The sequence below is a fragment of the Salvelinus alpinus genome, chromosome 6 (assembly GCF_045679555.1).
Source record: "Salvelinus alpinus chromosome 6, SLU_Salpinus.1, whole genome shotgun sequence".
In the NCBI taxonomy this organism is placed as follows: domain Eukaryota; kingdom Metazoa; phylum Chordata; class Actinopteri; order Salmoniformes; family Salmonidae; genus Salvelinus; species Salvelinus alpinus.
Window position 1 is genome coordinate 73,345,974 of NC_092091.1, and position 16,991 is coordinate 73,362,964.

General features: G+C 43.5%; 1 protein-coding gene across 2 annotated transcripts; it reads right to left on the reverse strand.

Annotated features, from left to right (window-relative positions):
• Positions 1 to 11,269: 11,269 nt before the first annotated feature.
• Positions 11,270 to 16,410, reverse strand: LOC139579349 (CD209 antigen-like protein E). Of its 2 annotated transcripts, none has more exons than XM_071407920.1 (6): positions 16,126 to 16,410; positions 15,860 to 15,961; positions 14,812 to 14,982; positions 14,550 to 14,674; positions 14,370 to 14,470; positions 11,270 to 12,619 (listed from the first exon to the last, which is right to left on the reverse strand). In XM_071407920.1, exons 1-6 carry the CDS (start codon positions 16,331 to 16,333, stop codon positions 12,463 to 12,465), a joined length of 864 nt encoding a protein of 287 aa, XP_071264021.1. In that variant the 5' UTR covers positions 16,334 to 16,410; the 3' UTR covers positions 11,270 to 12,462. The 2 variants fall into 2 exon arrangements, with proteins under 2 accessions (XP_071264021.1, XP_071264022.1); XM_071407921.1 differs by having other exon boundaries at positions 12,462 to 12,619; positions 14,370 to 14,449.
• Positions 16,411 to 16,991: the final 581 nt, after the last annotated feature.

Below are 16,991 nucleotides of genomic sequence, written 5' to 3' on the forward strand. Positions count from 1 at the left end.
AGACTCCGTCAGCCTCCTGGTGAGGTCATCATCATCATCAACAGCCACATCAGAGCCGTCTACCAGCTCAGCCTGGAACACAGGGACAACAGTTGAATCAAAGTCGCCTGCTGACATCACGTGCCCCGGCTCAGAGTGATCGCCATTGTCCTCCACGTTGACCGAGGTCACAAACTCCAATGTGAGACCCGACCCATTGTTGAGGCCATCGGGGCGTGGCCGGTGACAGCACTCCGGCATGGAGGCACATCGTTCCCTGCGCCCCTGCTTGGACCCCTCCGATGCCAGCCGAGGCCCGTCGCCGCTGACACCATGGCAACAGACCAGGTCCAGGTCGTCGTAGCTGTACTGTAACCCGGAGCGGTGAGTCACGTGATCCTCCCAACTTCTTTTCCGTATGACGACAAGCATGCTGGGCGGACTCCCACTGCTAACCATAGAGCCCTTTAAAGACGTAGAACCAAAATGGCGGACCAGAGAGTGCAGTTCTATTGAGCTTCCTGTAAGAGAGAAAGAGAGTGGGCGGGAATCAGTTACTCAGGTTATCAGTAACTCCGGTTATAGGTTACTCAGGTTATGAGTTACTCAGGTTATGGGTTACTCAGGTTATGGGTTACTCTGGATATGGGTTACTCAGGTTATAGGTTACTCAGTTTATGAGTTACTCAGGTTATGAGTTACTCAGGTTATGAGTTACTCAGGTTGAGTTACTCAGGTCATGAGTTACTCAGGTTATCAGTTACTCAGGTTATGGGATACTCAGGTTATGGGTTACTCAGGTTATGGGTTACTCAGGTTATGGGTTACTCAGGTTGAGTTACTCAGGTTGAGTTACTCAGGTTATGAGTTACTCAGGTTATGAGTTACTCAGGTTATGGGATACTCAGGTTATGGGTTACTCAGGTTATGGATAAGAGCGTCTGCTAAATGACTTAAATGTAAATGTAATGGGTTACTCAGGTTATGGGTTACTCAGGTTATGAGTTACTCAGGTTATGAGTTACTCAGGTTATGAGTTACTCAGGTTATGAGTTACTCAGGTTATGAGTTACTCAGGTTATGAGTTACTCAGGTTATGAGTTACTCAGGTTATGAGTTACTCAGGTTATGGGGTTAGCAAACTTTAAGGAGGAGGGGTTAATAAGAGTACTGCAATCATGTTCTGTTTGTGTTCTTTGCGATATTATAAACTGAGTTGTCTGTGTATGCTGACATGGACACTGGTCATTGCTATTGTTGTGAACCCAAGCTGACATGAACCCAGGTTACTGCTATTGTTGTGAACCCAAGCTGACATGAACCCAGGTTACTGCTATTGTTGTGAACCCAAGCTGACATGAACCCAGGTTACTGCTATTGTTGTGAACCCAAGCTGACATGAACCCAGGTTACTGCTATTGTTGTGAACCCAAGCTGACATGAACCCAGGTTACTGCTATTGTTGTGAACCCCATGTCAAGCCTACATGGAACAATCCTGAACCTTACAGGATTTTAACATTACAAAACAGAATAGTTAACTGCATGGCTACTATGAGACAGTATAGAGCATCTTTCCATTTCTGGTAAACCAAGTTCTCAGACAGTGGTTTGCTTTTATTTTCTCACTATTATTAAAAGACATTTGCATCTGACTGGAAGTGTGCTGAGACTTTTTACAGTTTTTTTTTTATTTTTTTTTTTTACATGCGACTGGTTAAGAGAAGAGAGTTGCTTCTCGTCCTAATTTCAACATTCCCAGACAAGACAGTGAACCCGAGTTCAAACTGTAAACATTGGACACACATTACACTGAGACAGTCCCTATCAAGTACTGTACAGATGTAGGATATTCATTTGAGACAGTTTGTTACATCAGGAAAATAATCCTGCAACAACAGGAAATGTGAACTATTATGTGGTTTATAATTCATTGATATTTTTGGAAGGGTATGTGTACACATTAAAGAGCTGGGAAGCCTCCATACATACCCCTTTCACCTATGGCTAAATACATTTTGGCAGAAGATTTCCACCATGAAGTCTAGTCAAGGATTTAATGAGTATGACAAAAGAAGAGGACCAACAACGCCCCGGGGCAATTTGTCCACATCAGGGACGAGGTCGTCAAGAAACCACTGTGCGTCACATGACTCTAACCCATTCATAACAGAACTATTAGTGTGTCTCACCATCCAGCTTGTGAATGTGTCTGTGTGTGTTTGTGTGTCTCCTTCTGCGAGCCTCTGGATAGCCACATTCACTGTCTGGGAATGTCAGAGGGGAAGAGGCTGCCTGAAGGGCCTACATAATAAGCATAATAATAAATCCGTAACACAGTTTTTGTTTTTGGTTCGAAAAATGCCAAGCGACTCAACCACTTTATTGAAATCTTAACCTTAACCCTAAACTGAAATAATTGTTTACTTTGATGGGACAATGTTGTTGGCCTATGTCGTACCTCAGTGATGGAGGAGACAGGCAGAAAGGCAGACAGGCAGAGAGAGAGAGAAACAGACAGGGACATGCACACAAACAGACAGACAGCCTCCACGATGGCTTAAACAGAGCAGCACAGTCACATAAGCAACCATTTCTGTTAAAGAAAAAAGGTAATTGGCACCATTACGACCGAAGTGATAAGAAGGAAGGATTACAATGGAGGATTCTTTAAAACATTGTGTCAATATATCAAAAGCTGATGAAGTTGCCCATTAAAAAAATTAAAGAAGCATATATTCCATAAATCACGTCACAATATGGTCTTTGCTTTATATTGGAGACAACAAGGTTTTGAAAGACTTCGGTTTGACATCCTATTTCCTATGTAGTGCACTACTTCTGACCAGAGCCCATAGGGATCTGGTAGTGCACTATATAGGGAATAGGGTGAAATTTGTAATCAACCCAATATCTGTGTATATTATTGCCAGCCGGCCGTTGAATGGTTCTCTGAAGACCCCCACTGACTGATGTAATGGAGCGGCTGTGAAGGCTGTTGCTAGGAGATCATATCGCTCATCCACCATCTGCACTGAATGGGAAACACTTCCTAGATCTGGCCTCTGGCCTCAACAACTGGAGCATCAGATTACCATGTTAATCATCATCTCTTTTCAGGGACTGTTCATTTTGACCATTTTGACTGCCTTGAACTTGGAGTGACGTTTGAGCTGTGAGCATTCTATTACCGGTAGAAAAGGTGTGTGTGTGTGTCTGCTACTATTAGGGGGAAAGCTGCCAGAGGAAGTCTCAAAACAAGATTCTAGTCAGACTCTAGACTCTAGTCAGTCTATACCTTAAGCATCCTCAGGACTGTTGTTGGATGGAGGGTGACCCGGGGTGACTTCCTCCTCTGACGTCAACTGGCCCTTGAGTTAGGGAGGGCACTGTGTACTTCTTACAACTTCTCACACAGAAGTGAAATGTACTCAATTAGCGTAATCCATGTGCCACTTCACACAACATGCCTGGATGAGTTACTTCACTGTCAATACTCCACCAGAATACAGAGGGGTACAGTCCCAGTCCCACACAGTAGCAACATAAGACTGAATACCAGAAGATAACACAGGATAAACACTATGGGGTTGAAGAGTTAGCCATCCATCCAAGTCAGGGGAGAGACAAATCCAATCCTACAAGCCTTTCTCAAGGAACAAATCCCCCTTTTCCTGAGATGACGGTCCTAGTTCCAGGTCCCGAGGAATGCTCTCAGGGTTTGCGGATTCAAATGAAATCCATCGCTGACGTTACCCTTTTTGGGAGCAGAGAGCAGGGAGCCCCCGGAGCCAGCCGAAAATCCGGTGCGCGGTATAAAGTCCAAAGATAGCTTGAGCTTCCATCTTGATCACATTAGGGGTTTCACTGACGCTGAACGACTGGAGTATGGGTGGGGTGGAATGGGGTGGGGTGGGGGGGGGGGGTTCTCTCACTCTCCTCCTCTCCCTCCGTCCAATCCCACCTCTTCTCTTCTCCGCCTCCTGGCTGGATTGACAGGGAATCTCAGTCACATCCTAATCACTGTCTTTCTCTCTGGTTCTCTCACAGCTCCTCCAAGGCTCTCCACGCCAACCAGATCGTCTCAGCTGTTTATCCTACTTTCTTACTCCTCCTTCACAGAGTTAAGACAACTTCCTCTCAAATCACCCTCCCTTTCTCAAGTCACACTCTCCTCTTTCTCTCTCTCTCTCTCTCTCTCTCTCTTTTCCTTACACTCTATCTCCTTAAGCTGGGAAAGACTCCCTCCAGTTGGTTTTGATTAGTAACAGACAGACCACTGTGAAAACTCAGGCCTTGGGCCAAGTGAGATTGCAGTAATGTTTTGGCAGGGCTTTCAGAGAGGTTTTCCTTTTTCATATGTCACCCTGTAACTGTACAAGCATCCTTGCACAAACATCTCGACCTGCCCAAAAAAAGACATTAAAGCATGACTTGTTTTCAGACATTCCTAGAGAATATGCCACTTTGTGCGAGAACTGCTAACTTCGCTGCCTACGAGCTGTGTGCCTTTTCTTTACAGGACACATCTGGATAAAAGTGGTAGTTTGACTTCAGAATCACTGTGTTTTTAGGAAGTCTTCAAAGCAAAACATCTTACCACATTTTTGAGTGCCGACCATTCATTCCCTAATATAGACATGTCATTTGTTGGGAATGCTACCGACACTTGTAATGCATAGGCTCTGATATCACAGCTTCATGGTGAGAATATCTCAAGCGAAGTCAAAACGGCATCTCTTACCAAACCAAAAAACGTAGGAAACCCTCCGTTTAGATGTTGTAACTTTGGGAGAGCTCTGTAGACTGTAGTCCTGTAAAGCACGGAGGGGTTGTAAAAGGCACTGCAGGACTCCACACTCAGGCATGGTCTCCCCCCACCCTCTGTTAGGGTCTCACAGGCCCAATCTAGCCTGACTTACAACCAGGAGATATGGTCTGTGTGCTTCAAACCATCAGAATGAAAAGACCGACCATAGGAAATGTGACTCTTACAGTCTCACCAGGCTAACTTACCTGTCATTCCAATTCCACCATTTCCATTCACAGTCCCTTGGTTCTTGATGATAACATCTATGATTGTTTTCTGTTGGGTTTTAGAAGTATGGACCTGAGGGTAGCAGTTGCTATAGCAAAAACAGATAATGGAACAAGGGAAAAATGGACAAACCCCCACCAACAACAACAAAAAACGATTTTCCACCCTTGTGCCCCCTCTTCCTCTTCTGGGTCATCCAGATGGGAGGAGGGGAGGCTCTGGGGCCTGGGGGAGAACTTGACTCTGTTTTTTAGAACTCTCTGTGGGAAACTCAAGCTGTCCTATTTCTGACCCGCCATTTTGGGTCTCAGGGGACACATAGGGTTCCCACAACATGGCTAAGCTGCAAAGTAAAAATGTACATTTATATAAACATACATGTATACTTTTTTATCTTAATTTAAGTTTAGGGTTAGGCATAAAGTTAGCAGTGTGGTTAAGATTAGGGTTAAGGTTTAAAATCAGATTTTAGGCAGTGATTCTGACTTTGCAACTTGGCCAGATAGTGATGAGAGACACACAGATGGTCGGGGATACAAGGTTAACTTTGTCATCACAGCATGTGCTTGGTGCACTGGTCACAGGAACAGACACTAATCACAGAACTAGCGTGATGACGGTAACTAGCATTAATCACAGAACTAGCATGATGACGGTAACTAGCACTAATCACAGCGCTAGCATGATGACGGTAACTAGCGTGTTAACGGTAACTAGTGTGGTGACGGTAACTAGTGTGGTGACGGTAACTAGCGTGGTGACGGTTACTAGCGTGGTTAAGGTAACTAGCGTGGTGACGGTTACTAGTGGGGTGATGGTTACTAGCGTGGTGACGGTAACTAGAGTGGTGACGGTAACTAGTGGGGTGACGGAACGAGAGTAGTGATGGTTACTAGCGTGGTGACGGTAACTAGCGTGGTGACAGTAACTAGCTTGCTGACGTAACTAACTTGGTGACGGTAACTAGCGTGGTGACGTAACTAGCGTGGTGACGGCAACTAGAGTAATGACGGTAACTAGCGTGGTGACGTAACTAGCGTGGTGACGGTAACTAGCGTAGTGACGGTAACTAGTGTGGTGACGGTAACTAGCGTGGTGACGGTAACTAGCGTGGTGACGGTAACTAGCGTAGTGACGTAACTAGTGTGGTGACGGTAACTAGCGTGGTGACGGTAACTAGCGTAGTGACGTAACTAGCTTGGTGATGGTAACTAGCGTGGTGACGGTAACTAGCATAGTGACGTAACTAGCGTGGTGACGGTAACTAGCGTGGTGACGGTAACTAGCATAGTGACGTAACTAGCGTGGTGACGGTAACTAGCGTGGTAAAGGTAACTAGTGTGGTGACGGTTACTAGCGTGGTGAGGGTAACTAGCCTGGTGACGGTAACTAGCGTGGTGACGGTAACTAGCGTGGTGATGGTAACTATTGTGGTGACGTAACTAGCGTGGTGACGTAACTAGCGTGGTGATGGTAACTAGCGTGGTGATGGTAACTAGCGTGGTGACGTAACTAGCGTGGTGATGGTAACTAGCGTGGTGATGGTAACTAGCGTGGTGACGGTAACTAGTGTGGTGATGGTAACTAGCATGGTGACGTAACTAGCGTGGTGACGGTAACTAGTGTGGTGATGGTAACTAGCATGGTGACGTAACTAGCGTGGTGACGGTAACTAGTGTGGTGATGGTAACTAGCGTGGTGACGTAACTAGCGTGGTGACGGTAACTAGCGTGTAGTTATGGCTGGTTAGTGAAGTGGAGAGGCCAGCGCAGTGTTGCAGTGGATCTGAGGATCATCGGAAATGACTGAGTGCATATTTGGATGTCTGACTGTGTGCGTGTGTAATTTGTTACAGTGTGTGAGAGTGTGTGTTTATCATAGATGAGTCACTACCTACGGACCAACTTTTCCCCATTTATTCCTGAAAGATGAGGAGGGACACATTCTGAGATCATCAGTCATGTGACCTCTCGCTAGGTCACATGGGAGGGGCAGGTCACATGGGAGGGGTGGAAAGGGTGAAGAAAGCCCCATTCATGATGCCTCCTATATTCCCCCACTCGTCTCCCCTCCGCTTCTTAAGTGGCGCACAGAGGGCCCAAAGGAAACAGTCTCAAATTCTTTGCTGATATAGTTTATTATTGGAAAAATTCCAGTCTAAATCGTGAGCACTGAAGGATAAGCAGAGTTAGCCTAGCGCTCGTAGGAAAATGTGGGTGATTCAAAAAAAGAACAAATAAAGAAAATCCACATCCCTACCAAAACTGGGCCAATCGAGTTCTCACTTTTACAAAGAATGCTTTGAGAACCTTTTGCTGTGGTCTTTGTAGGCCAACCTCAAACAGCCATTTTCTACGGTACGGTACATGACCGGTAGTTAGCAGAGGCTGTAACAACATTTGACACTTGTGTAAGTACACTCAGATTAAAGGGTAGATAAAAGAAAATAGATAAACAAACCAAACCATGGTCATTTCATTCACTTTTTCCAACAAATCTTAAAACACACACTATGAATACCTATGGCATCTCCCATAATACACATAGCTCATAGATGTCTGAAACTGTTCATGCAAGTGTGTGTCTTTGAGTGACACAGCAAGAAAAGCATTGTACTGTATGTAATGTGACTGACTGTAACTATGCTTGTGTGGGAGTAAGTCAATGCAAGGGGGTCTTGACCGTCGGTTACGGCTGATAGTCAGACCCCCGGCAACCGTGGGAAACAGGAAGTCCGAGTTACTAGTGATACAGAGCATAATCATTTCCAGGCTGAAATAATCCATGCTATCTTCTCTCTGGGATGTCTGTTTCTGTGTGCATGGGCCTGGAGAGAGGACTCTGGTGTGTGTGTGTGTGTGTGTGTGTGTGTGTGTGTGTGTGTGTGTGTGTGTGTGTGTGTGTGTGTGTGTGTGTGTGTGTGTGTGTGTGTGTGTGTGTGTGTGTGTGTGTGTGTGTGTGTGTGTGTGTGTGTGTGTAGACTGCTCTACAGTTCATATGCACATGTGTATCAGTGTATGTTTGTGTAACAGAGTTTGTCCCTGCATGGCTGATTTAGGATGCAATCTGACGTTACGACCTCACTAATGTATCCATTAGTCAATGGAATGGTATCAAACACATCAACGACGTGGTTTCCATATGGTTGATATGAATACCATTCCAAACATTATTATGAGCCGCCCTCCCCTCAGCAGCCTCCACTGGACCGCAGTCTACATGTGCCCCCACTTCTGTCAATAATAAAACAGGTGCCCCCACTCACCTCACTTTAGACACAGAGCTAGATTGTATAGAATGGTATGAATGGTTCCACTCCTGAATTGTGCCTGTTCAGCTTTCCTTGCGATAGAACAGAAATCTAAATACTTCGGGCTGTGAGACTATGAGAGGAATTCTAGCCCTTCACTGAAGCATGTTCAACAGGTATAAGTGTCTGATTGTGCCCTAGTTCATAGCAAGAGGGGGAAAGTGGATAAGATGAACTCAGCTAAATGTTTCTCTAGCCTTGAGGTCTCCTGGTCCTGGTTTGCTTTCGCTTTCGTTCCTTCTTTCTTTCTTTCTTTCTTTCTTTCTTTCTTTCTTTCTTTCTTTCTTTCTTTCTTTCTTTCTTTCTTTCTTTCTTTCTTTCTTTCTTTCTTTCTCTCTTTCTCTCTTTCTTTCTCAGGAAACGGATCTGCATTCCAACCCACACAGGAAGCAGACAGGTCAGGAAAACTTAGCAAGACACTAGAGAGGGACAGACGGAGTTTCCAATAGCTCAGATGGATAAACCAGGGCCTGTAGTGTTACAACACCAGGGTCTGTAGTGTTACAACACCAGGGTCTGTAGTGTTACAACACCAGGGTCTGTAGTGTTACAACACCAGGGTCTGTAGTGTTACAACACCAGGGTCTGTAGTGTTACAACACCAGGGTCTGTAGTTTTTCAACACCAGGGTCTGTAGTGTTACAACACCAGGGTCTGTAGTGTTACAACACCAGGGTCTGTAGTGTTTCAACACCAGGGTCTGTAGCGTTACAACACCAGGGTCTGTTAGTGTTACAACACCAGGGTCTGTTAGTGTTACAACACCAGGGTCTGTAGTGTTACAACACCAGGGTCTATTAGTGTTACAACACCAGGGTCTGTAGTGTTACAACACCAGGGTCTGTGGTGTTACAACACCAGGGTCTGTTAGTGTTACAACACCAGGGTTGTAGTGTTACAACACCAGGGTCTGTGGTGTTACAACACCAGGGTCTGTTAGTGTTACAACACCAGGGTCTGTTAGTGTTACAACACCAGGGTCTGTTAGTGTTACAACACCAGGGTCTGTTAGTGTTACAACACCAGGGTCTGTTAGTGTTACAACACCAGGGTCTGTAGTGTTACAACACCAGGGATGTAGTGTTACGTGTTATTTACATTTACATTTAAGTCATTTAGCAGACGCTCTTATCCAGAGCGACTTACAAATTGGAACGTTCATACATATTCATCGTGTTATAATTGGTCATATAGTATAATAAAAATAGATACATCAATGTCTGTCTGTTTGGGAGAAAAAAGTATTTGCAACAGTGGACCAGGAGCTGCTGACCACCTGACCAGAAGAACTCTGTGCTGTCATTATAATAATGGGGGCCAGTAGTTTTTGCTGGTCAGGATGGATGGAAGGAGAGACAGTAAGAGAGAGAGAAGAGGAATAAAGGACAACCGGTGACAGGGGTTTTGCTGAGTGTAACAGTGATTTTTCCTCTGACAAAAGATTCACCGTAGTATTACAGGGAGCAGCGTTACCATGACACAGACTGGCTGTAGAGGGCGACAGAGAGAGAAACTGTTCCTTCATAAAATCACTTCTTCGCAGAGAGATCATTACTTTAAATTATCAGCAGGTGGCGCCAAAACTCTTTCATTCCCTCAAGGCCCATCAAGGAAAATGTATCACTTCCTGCTTCACCTGCAGTGCAGAAGAGAATATAGGATGAGTCAGACCTGGATTGAAATACGTAGGAGTATTACAATATTAGAATATTAGTATTTGAAAATACATGCCAATACTAGACTACCAATACTAAACGACATGCTAAATGCATTGCAGAATGTTATTGTGCAACAGGGGGATCAACTTAACATCCTACATCTGTATACACCACTATCCCCAACACACCCACCACCCCATCCCTCTACTTTGGCCCTATCATATGCTACATCAGGCCATCGGCCTGGGAGGATGGAACCCCTTCTCTCAAACCCCCTGTAGATCTTCTGCACTAAAATCCCTCACACTGCTGCCGCTACCACACAGTATCTTCTGGGATTTCCGCTCCATCAGTGCAGTACAATTAATGACCATGACAATAAATGCAAGAAATCTAAAACATATCTCCTCTGGATCTCTGTCTTCAGTCCTACTCAGTGGGGGTTCCCAGTCGAATCACTCACCCTTAGGCTTTCATCTACTTTCCTCAATGCCTCAGCATAGGAAACCTTCTGCAAACCCCCAAAATAGCTGACATAACCTAACCTGACAGGTAAGAACTCTCTATTCAAGCTCAACAAGACATTCTGGGTATTCTCAGTCTCAGTCACCGGGTCTACTTCTCACCAACCGAGGACGTAGAAAACACCAGAAATATTGTTTTTCAGATCACACTCAACGCCACTCCACTGATCACTCCTTTGAGAGGCACCCTGCTCCGCAGAGCAAAGCACACCACAGGTCGAGCCCTGAGATGTGTGATGTGGAGCACCCTCTGCCTCTGGATGCACACAATCTAAACAAATCCACTTCTCGAACATGTGACATATGTAACAGTTCCCAGTTTGTTCCAAGCCCAGCTTGACACAGCATATGGGTCGGCAAAAGAGCAGGGATCCACTTTTTCCCAAAATCTCAATCCTACCTAGCAGAATAATCCTCAAGAGAACAAATAGATGTGTTTTTAAATTGACTTGGCTTGTATGCAGCAGACAAAGGTTTGTACTTAGCGCCATTACCTCGGTTTCGCATCATCACACTTCCACCATGTTTTGTGGAACATAACTAGCCTATTGGTAGACAGGAAGTTACAATCAGGAAATAAGTAGGAATTGTATTAATATGCTCATACAAACATGTAAACGAGTGTGAGTGTGTGGTTTGGTATTATAACAGCAAAATTACATTTTCATTGTTAAATTTATTCTGTTGAGTCTACTGTGCTAACTTCATGTTGTGTCTGATAATGTGTGACACATAACTACTGGGACACAGGAAGCAACAATCAGGAAATAAGGTGGACTTTTATTAATATGCTACTACAAACAAATAAAACATGCCGTGTGTGTGTGGGTTTGAGAGAGAGAGAGAGAGAGAGAGAGAGAGAGAGAGAGAGAGAGAGAGAGAGAGAGAGAGAGAGAGAGAGAGAGAGAGAGAGAGAGAGAGAGAGAGAGAGAGAGAGAGAGAGAGAGAGAGAGAGAGAGAGAGAGAGAGAGAGAGAGAGAGAGAGAGAGAGAGAGAGAGACAGAAAAACAGAGCGAGAGAGACAGAAAAACAGAGAGAGAGAGAGACAGAAAAACAGAGAGAGAGAGAGAGAGAGAGAGAGAAAAACAGAGAGAGAGAGAGAGAGACAGAAAAACAGAGAGAGGGAGAGAGACAGAAAAACAGAGAGAGAGAGACAGAAAAACAGAGAGAGAGAGACAGAAAAACAGAGAGAGAGAGAGAGAGAAAAACAGAGAGAGAGAGAGAGAGACAGAAAAACAGAGAGAGAGAGAGAGAGAGAGAAAAACAGAGAGAGAGAGAGAGACAGAAAAACAGAGAGAGGGAGAGAGACAGAAAAACAGAGAGAGAGAGACAGAAAAACAGAGAGAGAGAGACAGAAAAACAGAGAGAGAGAGAGAGAGAGAGAGAGAGAAAAACAGAGAGAGAGAGAGACAGAAAAACAGAGAGAGAGAGAGAGACAGAAAAACAGAGAGAGAGAGAGAGAGAAAAACAGAGAGAGAGAGAGAGAGAGACAGAAAAACAGAGAGAGGGAGAGAGACAGAAAAACAGAGAGAGAGAGAGAGAGACAGAAAAACAGAGAGAGAGAGAGAGAGACAGAAAAACAGAGAGAGAGAGACAGAAAAACAGAGAGAGAGAGACAGAAAAACAGAGAGAGAGAGACAGAAAAACAGAGAGAGAGAGACAGAAAAACAGAGAGAGAAAGACAGAAAAACAGAGAGAGAGAGAGACAGAAAAACAGAGAGAGAGAGAGAAACAGAAAAACAGAGAGAAAGAAACAGAAAAACAGAGAGAGAGAAGAGAGAGAGAGAGAAACAGAGAGAGAGAAACAGCGAGAGAGAAACAGCGAGAGAGAAACAGCGAGAGAGAAACAGAGAGAGAGAAACAGCGAGAGAGAAACAGCGAGAGAGAGAATGAAGAAGGAAGTTCTGTGCACTGTAGGCTGCTGTATGTGTTACAGTCTTTTGTCATGGTGATGTTAAAGCACTTTCTCACAAATCCAGTGAAGATTCTCCGCACATGACAAGTCATTCCATGCCTTCAGAAGAATCTGATCTGTGCGTATCTCAACACAGTCCTCCTCACCATTTTCTGGTTTGCCACCACCATTATCAGGCTGTGGATCATACCAGTACCTACAGGGTTAAAAACAGTCAGATATCATGGTTAATACCAGTACCTACAGGGTTAAAAACAGTCAGATATCATGGTTAATACCAGTACCTACAGGGTTAAACACAGTCAGATATGATGGTTAATACCAGTACCTACAGGGTTAAAAAGAGTCAGATATCATGGTTAATACCAGTACCTACAGGGTTAAAAACAGTCAGATATCATGGTTAATACCAGTACCTACAGGGTTAAAAACAGTCAGATATCATGGTTAATACCAGTACCTACAGGGTTAAAAACAGTCAGATATCATGGTTAATACCAGTACCTACAGGGTTAAAAACAGTCAGATATCATGGTTAATACCAGTACCTACGGGGTTAACAACAGTCAGATATCATGGTTAATACCAGTACCTATAGGGATAACAACAGTCAGATATCATGGTTAATACCAGTACCTACAGGGTTAAAAACAGTCAGATATCATGGTTAATACCAGTACCTACAGGGTTAAAAACAGTCAGATATCATGGTTAATACCAGTACCTACAGGGTTAAAAACAGTCAGATATCATGATTAATACCAGTACCTACAGAGTTAATAACAGTCAGATATCATGGTTAATACCAGTACCTACAGGGTTAAATTCAGTCAGATATCATGGTTAATACTAGTACCTACAGGGCTAAAAACAGTCAGATATCATGGTTAATACCAGTACCTACAGGGTTAAAAACAGTCAGATATCATGGTTAATACCAGTACCTACAGGGTTAACAACAGTCAGATATCATGGTTAATACCAGTACATACAGGGTTAACAACAGTTAGATATCATGGTTAATACCAGTATCTACAGGGTTAACAAGAGGCAGATATCATGGTTAATACCAGTACCTACAGGGTTAACAACAGTCAGATATCATTGTTAATACCAGTACCTACAGGGTTAAATTCAGTCAGATATCATGGTTAATACTAGTACCTACAGGGTTAAAAACAGTCAGATATCATGGTTAATACTAGTACCTACAGGGTTAACAACAGTCAGATATCATGGTTAATACTAGTACCTACAGGGTTAAAAACAGTCAGATATCATGATTAATACCAGTACCTACACGGTTAAAAACAGTCAGATATCATGGTTAATACCAGTACCTACAGGGTTAACAACAGTCAGATATCATGGTTAATACCAGCACTTACAGGGTTAACAACAGTCAGATATCATGGTTAATACCAGCACTTACAGGGTTAAAAACAGTCAGATATCATGGTTAATACCAGTACCTACAGGGTTAAAACAGTCAGATATCATGGTTAATACCAGTACCTACAGGGTTAACAACAGTCAGATATCATGGTTAATACCAGTACCTACAGGGTTAACAACAGTCAGATATCATGGTTAACACCAGCACCTACAGGGTTAACAACAGTCAGATATCATGGTTAATACCAGTACCTACAGGGTTAAAAACAGTCAGATATCATGGTTAATACCAGTATCTACAGGGCTAAAAACCGCCAGATATCATGGTTAATACCAGTACCTACAAGGTTAACAACAGTCAGATATCATGGTTAATACCAGTACCTACAGAGTTAAAAACAGTCAGACATCACAGTTACAACATCATAATCCTAAATAATATACAGAAATGTTTCATAGTTAGTTGTCTTGACTGGTATTATCAATATCAGTAACCTGTATAGAAAAAGGTTGAATGGAGCCTTATTGACAGATTAGTTATCATCTCTCACCCTGTGGTCAGTGGGGTGCCGTCCACCCATTTCCAGGTCCCCTCCTTAACAGAGTCAGTCAAACCAATCCAGGCTCTCTTCTGGAGGTTGAAGAGAAATGTCTGTTGGTTGAGAAAGATAAATATATATTCATATGTTTCATAATATCTAACCGTGTGTGTCTCTCTCTCTCTCTCTCACCTGTTCCGTATCACTGTTTATGATCACCAGGTCTGCTCCTCTCTCCAGACAGTCCTGTCTGCTCTTCTCCCAGGTTTTAGTCTCAGTAGACAGGAAGTACCAACTGGATTCAAACTTCTGCCAGCCTTCAGGACAAGTTTGTTTTACAAGTTGAAAACATGTATTTCCTTCAATGTATCACGCTGGACACTTAATGACAGAATACATACACATAATCAGGTGTGTGTTGTTAATGATAATGTATTACTGTAGGTTTACTCACTGCAATTGGTAAGCCACCCGCTAAGAAAATCTCTCTCAGTCTGTAGCTTGTCTATCTTTTTAGTCAGGTTGTTGTAACTGGTCTGTAGCTGGTCTCTCTCTGTAGTTAGGTTGTTGTAACTGGTCTGTAACTGGTCTCTCTCTGTAGATGAGTTCTTTGAGACGTTGCTGTCTGCAACAACAATAAAGAAGAAGTTGCTTACTAAAATTGATCACATCAGAACTACTAAATCTGAATTATAAGAACTATTTAAACAGTGAACAAAAATATAAATGCAACATGTGTTGGTCCCATGTTTCATGAGATGAATTAAAAGATCCCAGAAATGTTTCATTCCCACAAAAAGCTTATTTCTCTGAAATGTGTTCACATCCCTGTTCATCAGCATTTATCCTTTGCCAAGATAATCCATCCACCTGACAGGTGTGGCATATCAAGAAGCTGATTAAACAGCATGATCATTACACAGGTGCACCTTCTGCTGTGAACAATAAAAGGCCACTTTAAAATGTGTAGATTTGCCACAGATGTCTCAAGTTTTGAGGGAACGTGCAACTGGCATGCTACCTGCAGGAATGTCCACCAGAGCTGTTGCTAGATAAATTAATGTTCATTTCTCTACCATTAGCTGACTCCAATGTTGTTTTAGAGAATTTGGCAGTACGTCCAACTGGCCTAACAACCACAGACCACATGTAACCACGCCAGTCCATGACCTCCACATCTGTCTTCTTCACCTGTTGGATCGTCTGAGGGAGGGTGCTGAGGAGTATTTCTGTCTGTTATAAAGCCCTTTTGTGGGGAAAAACTCATTCTGATTGGCTGAGCCTGGTTCCCCAGTGGTTGGAATCTGGCTGCCAAGTGGGTGGACCTATGCCCTCCAAGGCCCACCCATGGCTGAACCTCTGCCAGTCATGTGACATCCATAGATTATGGCCTAATTAATTTACTTCAATTGACTGATATGAACTGTAACTCAGTGAAATCTTAGAAATGTTTGCATGTTGCATTTATATTGTTGTTTAGCATAGATATACTATAGACTTACATTGTACAGACAGGCCTATGATCCCAGCCAGTAGGAGAACACACAGCAGCCCCAGACACACTGCAGCAACTCCAGAGGGTCTCTTCCACCACTGACAATGTACTGAATCACAAACGATTAAAGTAAGATCTTTGGTAATATGTTTTACTGTATCATCCAAGATTGGGACAAATAAAGGTATCGTACTACAGGGTAATCTCACCTGTTTAATATATTGTGTGTGTCATTTATTTGCGTGTGTGAGTGTGTGTGTGTGTGTGTGTTACCTGAGTGCTGGTCTCCTGGTCCATTATTAGGAGCAGTGTCCTCTGTCTCTTCTCTCTTGGTGCTGGTCTCACCGTCTCTCAGGGTGTCTGCACTGACGTAGATATCCACAAACCTCTCCTTCATCTCACCTCTGTTAAACTTGGTCATATCGGGCTCAGCATAGATGGCTTCAGACATCTCCAACAACTTACTGTGTTTTCTGTCCATACTCAGGTTCTGGTCCTATCGTTGCCCCTCTGTCTGTTTCTGGGTCTGTCTCTGTCTCTGCTCTGTCTGAGACTAACTGTTTAAGATGTCATCCCCAGATTTAAAGGAACATGTAAAAAGAGGAAGATGATGAAATAGTAACATGGTGGTTGAGGAAGGGACATTTTATTCTTCTTTAAATCTAGACACACAGGATGCTGATAAGTAATGATTACATTCATATGTTCATACAAAAAGTGTTGTGTGTCGTTTGCTGTCGTGGCAGTGGAGTTGCTCAGTTTGTAGCTAATCTCCACATTTTGCCATGAGGCTGAGAGAAAATGTTGCTGTTTTAGATCTCAGCCCCCAGATGAAACAGGGCTTAGACTATGATGGGTTAAGTAGTCTTGATAAATGAGGCTTCAATGCTGTTCCTCTGTTCATTCAGTCCTTTCTTCTGTCCCTCCAGTTTTTTGTCTTGGTTGAAATGTAGTACCAGCCTTCAAAATCATCTCTCTCCCTTTGTAGCTGGTCTCTCTCTTTAGTCAAGTTGCTGTATCTTGCCTGTAGCTGGTATCTCTCTTCAGTCAGGTTGTTGTATCTGGTCTGGAACTGGTCTCTCTCTTTAGTCAGGTTGTTGTAACGGGTCTGTAGCTGGTCTCTCTCTTTAGTCAGGGTA